Source organism: Sinocyclocheilus anshuiensis, unplaced genomic scaffold (genome assembly GCF_001515605.1).
Source record: "Sinocyclocheilus anshuiensis isolate Anshui unplaced genomic scaffold, SAMN03320099.WGS_v1.1 scaffold603, whole genome shotgun sequence".
In the NCBI taxonomy this organism is placed as follows: Eukaryota; Metazoa; Chordata; class Actinopteri; order Cypriniformes; family Cyprinidae; genus Sinocyclocheilus; species Sinocyclocheilus anshuiensis.
In genome coordinates, this window is record NW_015551055.1 from 503,582 (window position 1) to 516,930 (window position 13,349).

The 13,349-nt window shown below is 37.6% G+C and overlaps 2 protein-coding genes across 2 annotated transcripts in view; both read left to right on the plus strand.

The window, feature by feature from the left end:
- Positions 1 to 516: 516 nt before the first annotated feature.
- LOC107661961 (RWD domain-containing protein 4-like) lies at positions 517 to 4,352 on the plus strand. The gene is made up of 8 exons (XM_016451786.1): positions 517 to 725; positions 1,034 to 1,114; positions 1,344 to 1,453; positions 1,776 to 1,926; positions 2,163 to 2,274; positions 2,355 to 2,404; positions 2,562 to 2,564; positions 3,672 to 4,352. The coding sequence occupies exons 1-8, from the start codon at positions 702 to 704 to the stop codon at positions 3,702 to 3,704; spliced, it is 564 nt and encodes a 187-aa protein (XP_016307272.1). The 5' UTR covers positions 517 to 701; the 3' UTR covers positions 3,705 to 4,352.
- An 827-nt stretch (positions 4,353 to 5,179) lies between these two features.
- LOC107661959 (RELT-like protein 1) overlaps positions 5,180 to 13,349 on the plus strand; it is a 19,659-nt gene continuing 11,489 nt past the window's right edge. The window contains exon 1 of the mRNA XM_016451783.1: positions 5,180 to 5,602. Coding sequence (XP_016307269.1) covers positions 5,557 to 5,602 — 46 coding nt within the window. The 5' untranslated portion in view covers positions 5,180 to 5,556. The remainder of the gene's footprint in view (positions 5,603 to 13,349) is intronic.

Consider the following 13,349-nt stretch of genomic DNA (forward strand, 5'->3'; position numbering starts at 1 on the left):
AAATTCACATAATTACTGTTATTTAAAGGGGTCATATGATGCTTTTTTAAAGATCATTATTTTGTGTATTTGGTGTAACAGAATATGCTGACATGCTTTAACGTTCAAAAAACACATTATTTTTCAAATACGAAAGGAAAACTTGAAATCGCATCATATGACCCCTTAAGAGGGTTTTGAATCAACATACAAAAGGACAGCTGAGGGGAAAACACAAAACAAGCATTTGGACTCAAAAACTTAATAGGCTATGTGTAAACCAATAAGTAAAGTAACGTTAAAGGCTTATTAAATCAATGCTTTTTAACTGGCCAGTGAAAGGCCTTAAAGAGTAGATGCATATTATCTTAGAATTTATATTCTATATTCCCCCCCTCCCCCCCTTACTTTACACGCATTCGCCGTTACCCACAACCAAGGCTATAGTGTTTTGCCGCCATCTGGGGTCTATTAAGGGTCGTTGCAGTTGCCAGTGCATTTCTGTACTCCAGTCCTGCAGGCGGCAGTAAGTGACTGTTTCCTGTAAGACGACATTCTACTGTGTTGTATGGACTGGTGACTCTAAAAGCACAGCAGAGTTAGGCTTGGGAATTCTTAAAGCATGTTGATATTATTAAGTGTTTAAACGCTATTTTGGCTACAGTCCGCTGGTACAGCAGCGCTGTTTATGACTGGTTTAAAGTGTTGGATTGGCGAAAAACATGACAGCCAATGAAGACCAGGAGGTGAGAGAGATACAGCTAAAGCTAACACACATGAACTAAAGATGGCCGTTTAAATACAGTGTGGAGGTTTTATGAAGGCTGTCACTGTGTATTCTAACCTAATCACATACTTAATGAACTTCATGTTTATACCCACGTTTGGTTCTGAAATGTGATAATTAACACTATACAAAAATTACAGTGGTTGTATCATGGTACAGTGATGCAACCATTGAATTTTTAAATATACTTGAAATATACCACGGTATATGTCCAAAACATGGTAATACCATGGTAGTGTTGTGATAATCTGAAGTGTTTATGTGCAGATGGAGTTGGAGGCTCTGCGCTCTATCTATGAAGGAGATGACTGCTTTAAAGAGCTCGGCCCTGTTTCCTTTCAGTTCAGGGTAAGAACTGCTTCTCAACACAAATACTTCAGTGGAGTGACAAACGTAATAAAAACACCAAATACTGTTCACTTTGGCTTACAGAGATGTTTTATTTAAGGCATACAGATACTGGGACTATTTACATTACACATTATATATTGTAGTATTCAGATGAAACATCTCCAAAGGTTTGTGGTAATGCCATGGTTTGTGTCAGAACGGTGTCTTTTCCTTCGTTTATTTGTAGATAGGAGATCTTGAGGACTCCAAATCCTTCCTGCTAGAAGTGTCATGGCCAGAGAACTATCCTGAAACTGCCCCGCACATATCATTAGATGCTTTTTTCAACAACAGAATGCAAGTTGTTCTCTGTATAATTGTTGGCTTTTAATTGTGGCTTTCTTGGCTGAAATGTTCTAACCTAAGTTCATAGATTGTCCTTGACCTAGATGTGTTGGATTTTTAGCAGTAGGAATGTTATATTTTTAATATACACAATCGTTATCCACCTTATTTTTCCCGTAATAGTGGGAGTGGCCATTTGTAAATATAATGGGTCTAAATTTAAAAAAGTACTGACCCCAAACTTTTGAATAGTTGTCAATCGTATTAGATTTATATAGAACACTGTATGTCATTAGGTTTAACAGGATTAAAAAAATCAAGCATCTATTTTTAGATCCCTGGAGACAAAGCAGTACATTCTTTCCAAATTGAGTGAACAGGTAGAGGCCAACCTGGGTACTGCCATGATGTACACGCTCTTTGAGTGGGCCAAAGAGAACCAGGAAACACTCATGGAAAACCATCAGCCTGTGACATCCGCTGTGGTCTGTATTCTTGAAGTGTTGGACTGTCTGAATATATTGTGAAATCTCTGGACTACTGCTTTCTGATTTATTTGACTTTATATGTTTATACAGTCACTTCACCTCAAAGAATACAGCAGCATATTTGTAACTGGTGAAGGTCTCTTGTAGCTATGGAAACCGCTTTTCTGCATTCAGATTGTTTAGAATGACTTTGTCACTCCTGTAAATAATGTAACGACTCTATTGTTTCTCAGACCCTGATATCCAACAGCGATGTCATGAATAATTCCACCTCTGTTAGGAAGAAGAAGGAGAAGAAAGAGCAACTAACCAAAGCACAGAAGAGGAAACTGATTGGAAGAACGGGTTAGTATCGTTGGCAAAAAAAAAATTGGCTTTGTTGTTTGAATGCACACTGATGTGAAACTGCTCTTTGCAATGAACAGATAATAAGGGTGAACTGCCAAGAGGTTGGGACTGGGTAGATGTTATCAAGGTAAGCTAAATTGAAAAGATTTACTGTAAATGCCATTTTACATGTAATGAGTGCACATTCTGAAATTTTCAGGGACTTGTTTTATAATGTCTGTCTTTTTTCTCTTTTGCATGGGGATCTCGTCCATACATTACCACCTTTTCTGTCCAACAAACAGCATGTAAGCAATTTATGTGTATAAAATATACATGTATTTACAAGATATAATATACAGTGGCTCCAAGAAGTATTTGCTCTCTAAGGTCAATTTATGCAAAATTGTTGTGACATTAGATTAAAAAAGAATCAAACCAAATGGTGTTCATTTGAAAGAAAACAACACAAGCATTTTCCAGAAATTTGACATGCGTGTTTTTTTTAGATAAGAAAATAATAGACAGATGGACAATAGACACAAGTGTTTGGGCATAGTTCATCTGATGAAGTCCACCTGTGGTTACTCCGCTATAGGGCACCTGTGTGAACTTCATGCGGACTGATGTCATACATCCACTGCAAATCAACTTGGGAGAATTGGTTTTAAGTAATTAAAAAAAATTTCAGAAAATGTCTTGCATCGTATATATTTGCAGATGCTGCTTGATTTGATATTCTGTTGTAATGGCATATGAATTATGTATGACTAGAGTATTCAAATATTTTGGGGCCTCTATTTTGAATGAAATCTTCATGTAATCATATCAGTGACATACTAGACCAGGGATCCTTAAATCTGGCCCACGAGATCCACTTTCCTGCAGAGTTTAGCTCTAACCCTAATCAAACACACCTGAGCATGCTAATCAGTGTCTTCAGGATCATTAGAAAATCACAGGTAGGTGAGTTTGATCAGGGTTGGAGCTAAACTCTGCAGCGCATTGGCCCTCCAGGGCAAGATTTGAGGAACCCTGTACTAGACTATAAACACTGTTTATAGTTTTTAAAAACTGTAAACCATTGTACGACAGCGTCACAAATGAACACTGCTACTACAAAGTTTTTTTGTCAGTTTTTTTTTTTTTTTTAAAGAAATTAATACTTTTATTAAGCATGCATGCATTAAATTGGAATACATTACATTAAACAATTACAATAGAAAACAGTTGTTTTAAATGTAATAATTTTTCTCAATATTACTTATATTGTATTTTTGATCAAACAAATGCAGCCTTGTTGAGCATAAGAGACTTTTTTCAGAAACTCTTAAAAACCACAAACCTTTGAAGGGTAGTGCAAGCTTATAATCTGTTTACATATTTCTTGTTTTCTTTCTTTTTTTTTTTTATAGCTGAGCAAAACTGGAGGAAAAGGTGAAGATTAAAGAGATACTTGAGAAGAAACGATGGATTGAAATGTATGGATGAAATGTGTCTCTGTGCCCTTTTTTTTTTTTTTTTTTCAATGAAAGCTGAACACAAATTCTCTGCAGCCATGATTTCAATTCACCTGGAGCTGCCACAGAGCTGATTTGACACTGAGTGCAAGGAGCTCTGCCATTACAGACACGTGTCCTCAGAGCCACACTAGTGTGTGCTAAATTAGCTGAGTCACACGTGAACATCATGAGGTGCGTGATAATAAAACTAACACAGGTTTAAATGCTTGAATTTTTGGATCTGGAAGAACAGTTGGGTGTGACTTAATAAACCTAACAACAGTGTTATGTTTCATCTAGTGAAAATTCCTTTTAAAAATTGTATCATGGGTAGTTTAAAGGTGCAATCAGATAAGTGCTGTCGGGTTACTGAAATAAAACAAGTATTATTTTGCTGGTCATGTGATCTCAACATGGCAACCCTCATTAGGTCCCGCTCCATGTCAAATTAAGACGGCTAAATAAATACTAACCATCTATTTAGAGGTAAAGAAAAAAGTGGACTTTTAAGTGTTACATTTTGATGTTATACGTGAAAGATATTTTATAGGTGTGTGTTTTTAAAGAAATAAAGTGTTTTAAAGCACAGTCATTGTAGATAAAACTGTGCCACTCTTGTTTAATGTGAAAACATTGTGTGAAATCAGAAAGGTTGTTGAAGCTCCAGGTTTTGACTAGTATTAGTTGCCTAAGTGAAGGTGAGAAACATTTGAGATGATGGATCGTGTGGTCAAACTGTTAATCTCATGTTTGAAATTAGTCTTTCTTACCCATTTAAGGCTTATAAAAAGTACACAGAAGTGAGACATATCTAGTGTAAAATATATGAAGATTTATTTATTTTGCAGAAAGTTTTGTCTATTTTAATTTTATTAATACATTTTGTGTGTTTTCATTTAACACTTTCGGAAAGAGGTAATCAGAACACAGCGAGCATCATTACAAACATAAACTACTTTTAATTAAAAAAGCAATGATCAGTAGAACAGTGAACATACCTAGCAATGATCTCCTATCACCTATTTAAAAAAAAATCGTTAGTAAGTACAGATTATTTTAAATATTAACACTAAATTACATATTCTGAAAAGAAAGAAAAGGGACATTGTCTTCCCTTTCCCCAAAAACAAACTCAAGATGATAATATTTTGGATTGTATTGAAGGGCTATAATGTAAAGAATTTCTCAATACAATTTAATAGGGTTTTTTTTTCAGTAGCATTAAAGATTCTGGCAGTGATTTCCATTTCCAGCAAAAATAAGTTACATGTTAAAATACGCTTTGAAAACGTTTGTTTGTGAATACAGTATTTGCCACAAAATCACAACATACTCTATCAACTTGCTTCTGTACGCTATTTTGCTGCGTGACTGCTAAGAAGCTGCTGTTGTTTATGTTTAGACTTTTTTTCCGGGTTCCCTCTTCCTCTGTTTCTTGCTGCTTGTACATGTGTAGATGCGTGCTGCCCCCTTGCAGGACTGGAGATACACTACGCAAACTGACACCATTCTCCCATATGCACATACAGGACAATTTTGTTTGTACACGTAAAAACTTTACAAACGCTTTTTGTCCTGGGGATTTTTCTGCTTTTGAATCCGAGTCGCACTTGACCGTGTGATGCATCGCTATGAGGTAACGTTACGGGGTTACAACTTTAAGAGTGGGATGTTCCTCACAGCAGTGATAAGAATGAGGAAACAGTAGCTGTGAATGTAAGCGCAGCTCAAAGCTCACGAGTCTCTGGACACTACAGTCCGTGTCCGAGTTCATACGTTGACGACGATCGCGGGTAACATGAGTGGGGCGATGCCAGCCTCCTTAACACCCAGCACCACGCCACGTAAGTACATACCCGCTTATTAAAACATGCGCAAGGGCAGATCGATTGATGAAGACCTTGTCCGGCAAAATGAGAAACACTCATTCATACTCGCCTGTATTATATCAGTATGTTTGTGGCGCACTAGGGTGAATGCGGCGGGGCTTTTGTGCAAGGTGCGGCTGTCAGTCATAAAGTTATTGGTAGATGACCTGGGACCCAGCACGCGCTGATGCTGCCGTATATCGGATCGATATTTGGGAATTTGTTAGTCCATGGTCGTGCGAACAGAAGCGTTGAATCCTACAGTCGTGGCCAAAAGTTTTGGCAGTGACATAAATGTTGTGTTTTGCAAAGTTTGCAGCTTAAACTGTTGGGGTTTTCATTCACATTGTTTCTAGATTATTCTGTAGAGTGATCAGATGCATTTAAAATAATTGCTAAAAGCTTAATTGGCCAAAAAAAATAACTTTTCACAAAAAACAAACAAACAACAACAAATTTCACATTTTTTTTAAAATCCTGACACAAAATGACCAGCTAACATTAATTGACTAATATCAGCAGCACGTGTGGAAAGTGTGAATGAGTACTAGTCAGGTGAAATCACTACCATACTAATTAGATTGTAAGAGTAGACTGATTGCTATAAAAGGAGGGAAGAAGCACTTCCAATCATTGTGCTTTTGTTAGAAATGGTTACCTCCAAAGAAACACTTGCAGCCATCATCGCTTTGCATTAAAATGGCGTCACATGCAAGAAAATTGCTACAAAGCGTATTGCACCTGAAAGAACTATTTACCAGATCATCAAGAACTTCAAGGAGAGCGGTTCAACTGCAGTGAAGAAGTCTTCAGGACGTCCCAGAGTGTCCAGCAAGCGCCAGGACCGTCTCCTCCTGAGGAGTCAGCTACGGAATCGTGTCACCACCAGTGCAGAGCTTGCTCAGGAATGGCAGCAGGTTGGTGTGAGAGCATCTGCACACACGCAGTGAGGCCAAGACTTTTAGACAACGGCCTGGTGTCAAGAAGAGCAGTAAAGAAGCCACTTCTCTCCAAGAAAAACATCAAGGACAGACTGAGATTCTGCAGGAAGTACAAGGATTGGAGTGCAAAGTTATTTTCTCTGATGGAGTTCCCTTCTGACTGTTTGGGACCTCTGGAAAATTGATTGTTTGGAAAAGAAAAGGTGAGCAAAAGGCGAGTGGACAAGCAGAACCCCACAAATTGTGATCAACACTGAGAACTAATAAGGCAAGAATGGATCGCCACCAGTCATGATTTGGCCCAGAAGCGTATTGCAGAGGTTATGAAGAACAAGGGTCAACACTGTAAATATTGACTCATATGTTTTTGCTAATAAAAGCCTTTACAACTTATGATATGCTTATCATTGTGATATACTTACTTATGATATGCTTATCATTGTTTTTCAGTATACCATAGTCATGTGGAAAAATAATCTACAAATACTGAAGCAGCAAAATTTGCAAAACACAAAATTTGTCACTGCCAAAACTTTACCATTCCTCTGGAACTTTCATCAGTCATAAAGCTCACAACACTGCTTTGTTACAACTAAGAAATCGCATTGCTCAGGTTGCTAATTTCACAGGAGACTTGATTGAGTTCTTAATTATGTTTAATTTAAGTGTCAACTCCTAAAATTCGTTTAAAGGAATATGAATTGACATAGATGAGAATTATATACACATAGCATCACACAAGCAAGTCTTGATATTGTTAATATGGAGTAACTTGCATTTGTCCAGTTAGTACATATATTTTTTCTTTGCCAATGAAATTGGTTCCAAAAGAAGCCAAAACATCAAACTTTTTTTCACCAAGCTACACAAACTGAAAGCTGCACTGGAACAGAGTCACTCCATTATTTTCTTCACTATGGAGCGCAGCAGTGACCAACCACTGGCCTTGGTTCCCAAAGTTGTTTTTTTTTCTTTAATTTATTTTCCATAGATTTTTAAAAAACTGTGAAGCTAAAATAAATAAAATTTAAATAAAAAAAATAAAATAATGCAACAATTTGCTTCAATTTTGAGTTATGACAACTTCTAATGAAATTGTTCAACCAACAAACTACATTGAGTTAGAGCAACCTAATAATTTGTAACACAAACACATTTCTAAGTTGATTACTCAAAAAAAAAAAGGATTTGTAAGCCTGGAACCAATTTTTAGTTCAAATCCACAGCTGCAATAGCACATGATCAATGTAACTTATTTAGTAAGATGTTTACATTGAGTTAGAGCAACCTAATAATTTGTAACACAAACACATTTCTAAGTTGATTACTCAAAAAAAAAAAAGGATTTGTAAGCCTGGAACCAATTTTTAGTTCAAATCCACAGCTGCAATAGCACATGATCAATGTAACTTATTTAGTAAGATGTTAATTGCACTCTGGCATTATAGAAAAATCTTTGTCTGTAGTGTCAATGTAGTGTTTACCTTATTGTGGTCTGCTTTTCAGCACAATGGTAACCATAAAAACTTCAACATTACAGAAACTCTTACAAATGTCAAACGTTACAGCATTAAACACTAACGGGTCTTTTCCTCCACTAAAACACACGCACACAAAATAACACTTAATTTCAACATTTACTCTCCTTATCCAATCCTACGCAAAGCATGCTGGGATCTAGAAATCCACTGCCCAATTTCCAAAGTTAACAAGACAATTTGAGTTACTACAACTTAATTTTTGAAGAAATTGAAGCAACGCAGAAATTTTAGTTTGCATTATACATTATATTAAGTTGATGTAATAATCAAAATTGTCAACATAACTCATCAAAATAATGTTGGCAACTTAAAAGGTTTAATTAAAATATGAATTAAGAATTTTTAACGTGCAACCTTTATTTAATTTGTGGCAACAGGTCCCCTGAATAATTTTTACAGTGTAACATTTAAGAATGATATTTATGGATGTTACTCATAACACTCTGGACACCTACATCCTGTCACCAACAGCCCCTGTTGCTTGTGTCGCCGGAAATTGCCAGCTCTCTATTAAAATGAATGGGAATGTGACGCTTTGTCACTACGTGTCACTGATAGTGTGAATGCAGCTTGAGTGTCAAAGACTCAAACCAGTCCTCTACTAGGTGAATCGCTGCATTTCAAACTTGAATTTAAATCGGCCAGTACTAGAAATCTCACGATCGGCCCCCTTTCTGATCTGAGCCCTTGGAATCGTCCTAACCTTTCCCACCGTTACGGCACCCCGGGGTGCAAGGCTGTGTACTTAATGGCTTAAAAATGATATTTGAAAAAGATGAATTAAAAAAGACAGTTACACTGCTGTTCAAAAGTTTGGGATCAGTAAGATTTTTAATGTGATTTAAAGAAGTAATTTAAAATAATGGTTTTCCATTTTAATATACTTTAAAGGGGTCATATTATGCTATTTAAATTTTTCCTTTCTCTTTGGAGTGTTACAAGCTCTTGGTGCATAAAGAAGATCTGTAAAGTTGCAAAGACTAAAGTCTCAAATCCAAAGAGATATTCTTTATAAAAGTTAAGAGTCAACCACGCCTACCTAAAACGGCTCGTTCTAACACGCCCCCACATGTCTACATCACTATGTGGGAAGATTTGCATAACGCCGCCCAAATGTTCACGCAAAGAAAGAAGGCGTAAATTTTATTCTCGCTGTAGTATTGTTGTTGCCGCCGCCGCCATGTCGTGAAGGCGCTGTGATTCGTTGTGAAAGCTTTGTTTGGTCTTCCAAAAGAGGACGATATCTGCTTCGTCATGCCTGGAGCTGATCCGTGCTCGTTGCTGAGGAAATGCTACAACTTTGCATTGTGGATCGCCGGATCGGCTTTCACCGTGGACGAAACGGAGTCCAGCCCGGGATCGTCATATGTGGTTGCCGCAAGCCCTACGGACGCTCCTTCGTCGAATCTGCCGCCTCTGCTCACTCAGCCCGCCGGCCGTTCCTCACTTTATCCCCCGGCCTCTGCTCACTCAAGGCCGCCGTGTGTGAATGCCGGCTGTTCTGACTCTTTTTTTATATTTAAAGAGTTTTTATATTTTTAATTTTTGAAGAGTTTTTTTGGGCAGTGTAGAGTAGGGCTTGTTGTTTGTCATTTCTCCGATCACAAATGCAGACATGGTTTTATGTTTACGCGGCGCGATGCAACACGTAAAAAGACAGTACAAGTCATTATAATCCATAATTATGTCCCCACTGGATGCAACGAATGCCTCGTTTATAATGGGTTTTCATGTTTTTGAATCATCGCTCCGGCTGGACAGGGCATCATCACAATGTGGTAGGGGCGTAACATTTCCGTCACAAGCTTGAGGTATTCGGCCAATCACTCTGGATAGCTGGCCAATCACAGCACACCTCGCTTTTTCAGACCGATGAGCTTTGTAAAAATCGACGCGTTTCAGAAAGGCGGGGCATAGAGGAGCAACAATAATGTACAGTATGTGGAAAATATGGAAATGTGTTTTTTGAACCTTAAACTGCATAAACACATTTCATTACACCAAATACACCAAATAATGTTCTTTTTAGGAGCATCATATGATACCTTTAAAATGTAATTTATATCTGTGATGCAAAGCTGTGATGCAAAACTATTTCCAATATTGATAATAAATCAGCATTTAAGAATGATTTCTGAAGGATCATATGACACTGAAGACTGGAGTAATGATGCTGATGAAAATTCAAATTTGCATCACAGGAATAAATTATATTTTAAAGTCTATTAAAATAGAAAACCATTATTTTAAATTGCAATAATATTTCACAATATTACTGTTTTTCCCCCCGTATTTCTGATCAAATAAATGCAGCCTTGATGAGCAGAAGAGACTTAAAAAAAAAAAAAAAACATTACAAATCTTACTGATCTCAAACTTTTGAACGGCAGTGTACATACAATACTGCTGATTTAAAGATGTTGATTGTGTTACAAATAAAGTAGTTTGAGAGCAGGGAGACTGACTATCACGTCATTCGGAGTGCTTTGGGAAGGTGCTAAAGAGTCCTTTTGGTGTGATTTGCTTGTTTTGATTCTCTGATTGGCGGATATTTCTTTGCAGAATCATGGGTAATGTTGTTTTTCACCAGAAAAACTAGACACTTCATTTAATCTATCTGGTAATACAATTGTGATATTAAAGAGGTCTTTCAGATGATAAAACATGGGTCTCTATTAATGCACACAGTATCCTAAAGCATGTGTTGTCAGCATTGTTCTAACTTGCGGTCTGATTGCTGATTTAATTACATAATACTAGAGCCAGTAGTGTGGTATGCAATTTTTTCCCCCCTTGAGTTCCCTTTTCTTTTCCTTGAGTTTTTATTAAGCAAAGATCTGTTTGGATCAAATATAATAGAAACCATATCAAATTTCTCACCACACCTATTTCTGACTGGAGCGTCACAAGCAGCAGCTGTTGTCTAAAAGGACTGCATCCCTGGATTATTCTGTTACAGATAAACAACAGTCACATGGCTAGAAAGAAACTCTTTGGATGCCTAATTGGAAACTACCAGTCTGAAATTTGTCTTTCATTTAATCTATACTCTGCCTGAATGTCATTTTGCTGTTTTCTCAGACGTCATGTCTTACGTGGCCTTTTAGTGTTCAGTTAAGCAAGCGGAATGGAAGAGGAGAATTGTTTAGCTGGAATGCTTTCCCACACATTGCACAGATTACTTGTATTAAAACTGCACAACATTCATTTAGGTAAAGCTGTCGTTTAGTTCCCCTGAGTGAGTCAAGTGCATTTTTATGACTGCACGTGTTGTAACCTAAGATAACAGAGATTCTCTTCCACTTGGTTGTTAGGCCTGGTTGCAGAAGTGGACAGTAACTGTACTGAAGTGTTCATGCGTATGTGAGTCACGTCAGATCCCCATCTCGCTAGTTATCCTGTCTGTTCAGAACTGCTCTGGCGTCGAGCCAGTTCAGCAAGATGAATGGTCACTTCCTACGCACCCAAACTCACTATATTATCATAAACTTTGATGCTTAAAGTTCATCAATAAATTGAAAAAGAAATCCATATGAACCAAACAGTTGCTTGATATGATCAACAGGTGTTTATGCACATAATTGATCAATGCAAAAAATATAGAGCTCGTCAAATATGGTCAACGGAAGCTCAAACACTTGCTTGACATGCTTGATTCATATTGATTACTTTTATGATGTGTTTATGAACTTCCTGAAGCGTCAAAGTTTTGGCAGAATGGACTTTCAGTAGAGGGTTTAAGGTAATGCACGTACACATAACTTATAATATACATAACACATAATATAAAGGCTGTCAAATCTTTATTGGTTCATGTTATTGAAAAAATTTGAGGCCTAAAAGCACACCTCTCATCACCTGTGGATATAATGTGACGTATCCATAGCTCCACCCAGGCTATTCAATTGTAATGGTGGGATTTGGAAAGAGTATATTTTATTGACGTCTTCAGCAGACAAAGGCTCCAGTCATTTTGTCAATTACTATCCCTTCCTTAGTGCACTGTATTCAGGGCTTTTGTGTTCTGTAAATGCAACAAGTCCAAGCATCAGTGCATGTGATATACAGACATACATTAACAGACATCACAATCGACTCTTTGTCTGCATGTGTGCTTGTTAACTCATAACTTGGGCTCATAACTTGTTGGGGGTCAAAGTTCAGTCCCAGAGACTGAGCAGGAACCCCCAATATACAGTTTGTTCACAGACCGGATAACCATTTGATCTCTTGTGTTCTCAAGACATGTTTAAACAAAGAGTTCTCCATATGATATTCGATTTTACAGATTTAAATTCCTTGGAATATGGAAACGATTTAGTATTGTGGAATATATCAAAGTACCATGATATTACAGATGTAGTACATAAAGGTTTAAGAGTGAAAGATATAGAGAGTGTTGAAATGAGAGAGCCTAACTGTACAGTGGAAATTTACAGGGATTACTGCGTCCCCTGAGTCATTCACTGCAGAGTACCATGCCAGTGTCTGTCTTCTGTGCTGTTCTCCGAGGTCATTCTTTCCCTCCGCAGCCCTCGCTTTCACTCAGTCTTGCCCTTTCTGTCTTTCTCTATGTATCTGACTGGCCAAACACTTGGCCTGTCTCATTTTGAGCTGTGTAATGCATTTCTCTGTCTGTGCAGACACTCGCTCTCAGCACTTATTGAATAAGCACTGCTAACTCTGAAACTTTAGCCACAGAAGACAGCTAACCGCAAAGAATAGTAACTCGAAGGTATGGTTTAATCTAAAGGTATATCAACTAAAATGTTGATTAGTAAGGTCGGCTACTTCATCTAGGTTTTTTTTTTTTTTTTGCAGTGGTGCATAACATTTGCTTAAAGGGGTCATATGACGTTCCTAAAAAGAACATTATTATGTGTATTTGGTGTAATGCAATGTGTTTATGCAGTTTAAGGTTCAAAAAACACATTTTCCACATACTGTACATTATTGTTTCTCCTCTATGCCCCGCCTTTCTGAAACGCGTTGATTTTTACAAAGCTCATCGTTCTGAAAAGTGAGGTGTACTCTGATTGGCCAGCTATCCAGTGCGTTGTGATTGGCCGAATACTTCAAGCGTCTCCACGACATGGCGGCAGCAGCAACAATAAAGTTACGCCTTCTTCCTTTGCGTGAACATTTGGGCGGTGTTATGCAAATCTTCCCACAACGTGACGTAGATATGTGGGGGCGTGTTAGAACGAGGCGTTTTAGGTAGGTGTGGCTGACTCTTAACTT

Coding starts and splice junctions, on each gene's coding strand:
- LOC107661961 (XM_016451786.1), top strand. CDS start 702: ATGACAGCCAATGAAGACCAGGAG. Junction 1,454..1,775: donor GCTTTTTTCAACAACAGAAT/GCAAGTTGTTCT, acceptor ATCTATTTTTAG/ATCCCTGGAGACAAAGCAGT. Junction 2,275..2,354: donor GAAACTGATTGGAAGAACGG/GTTAGTATCGTT, acceptor TGCAATGAACAG/ATAATAAGGGTGAACTGCCA.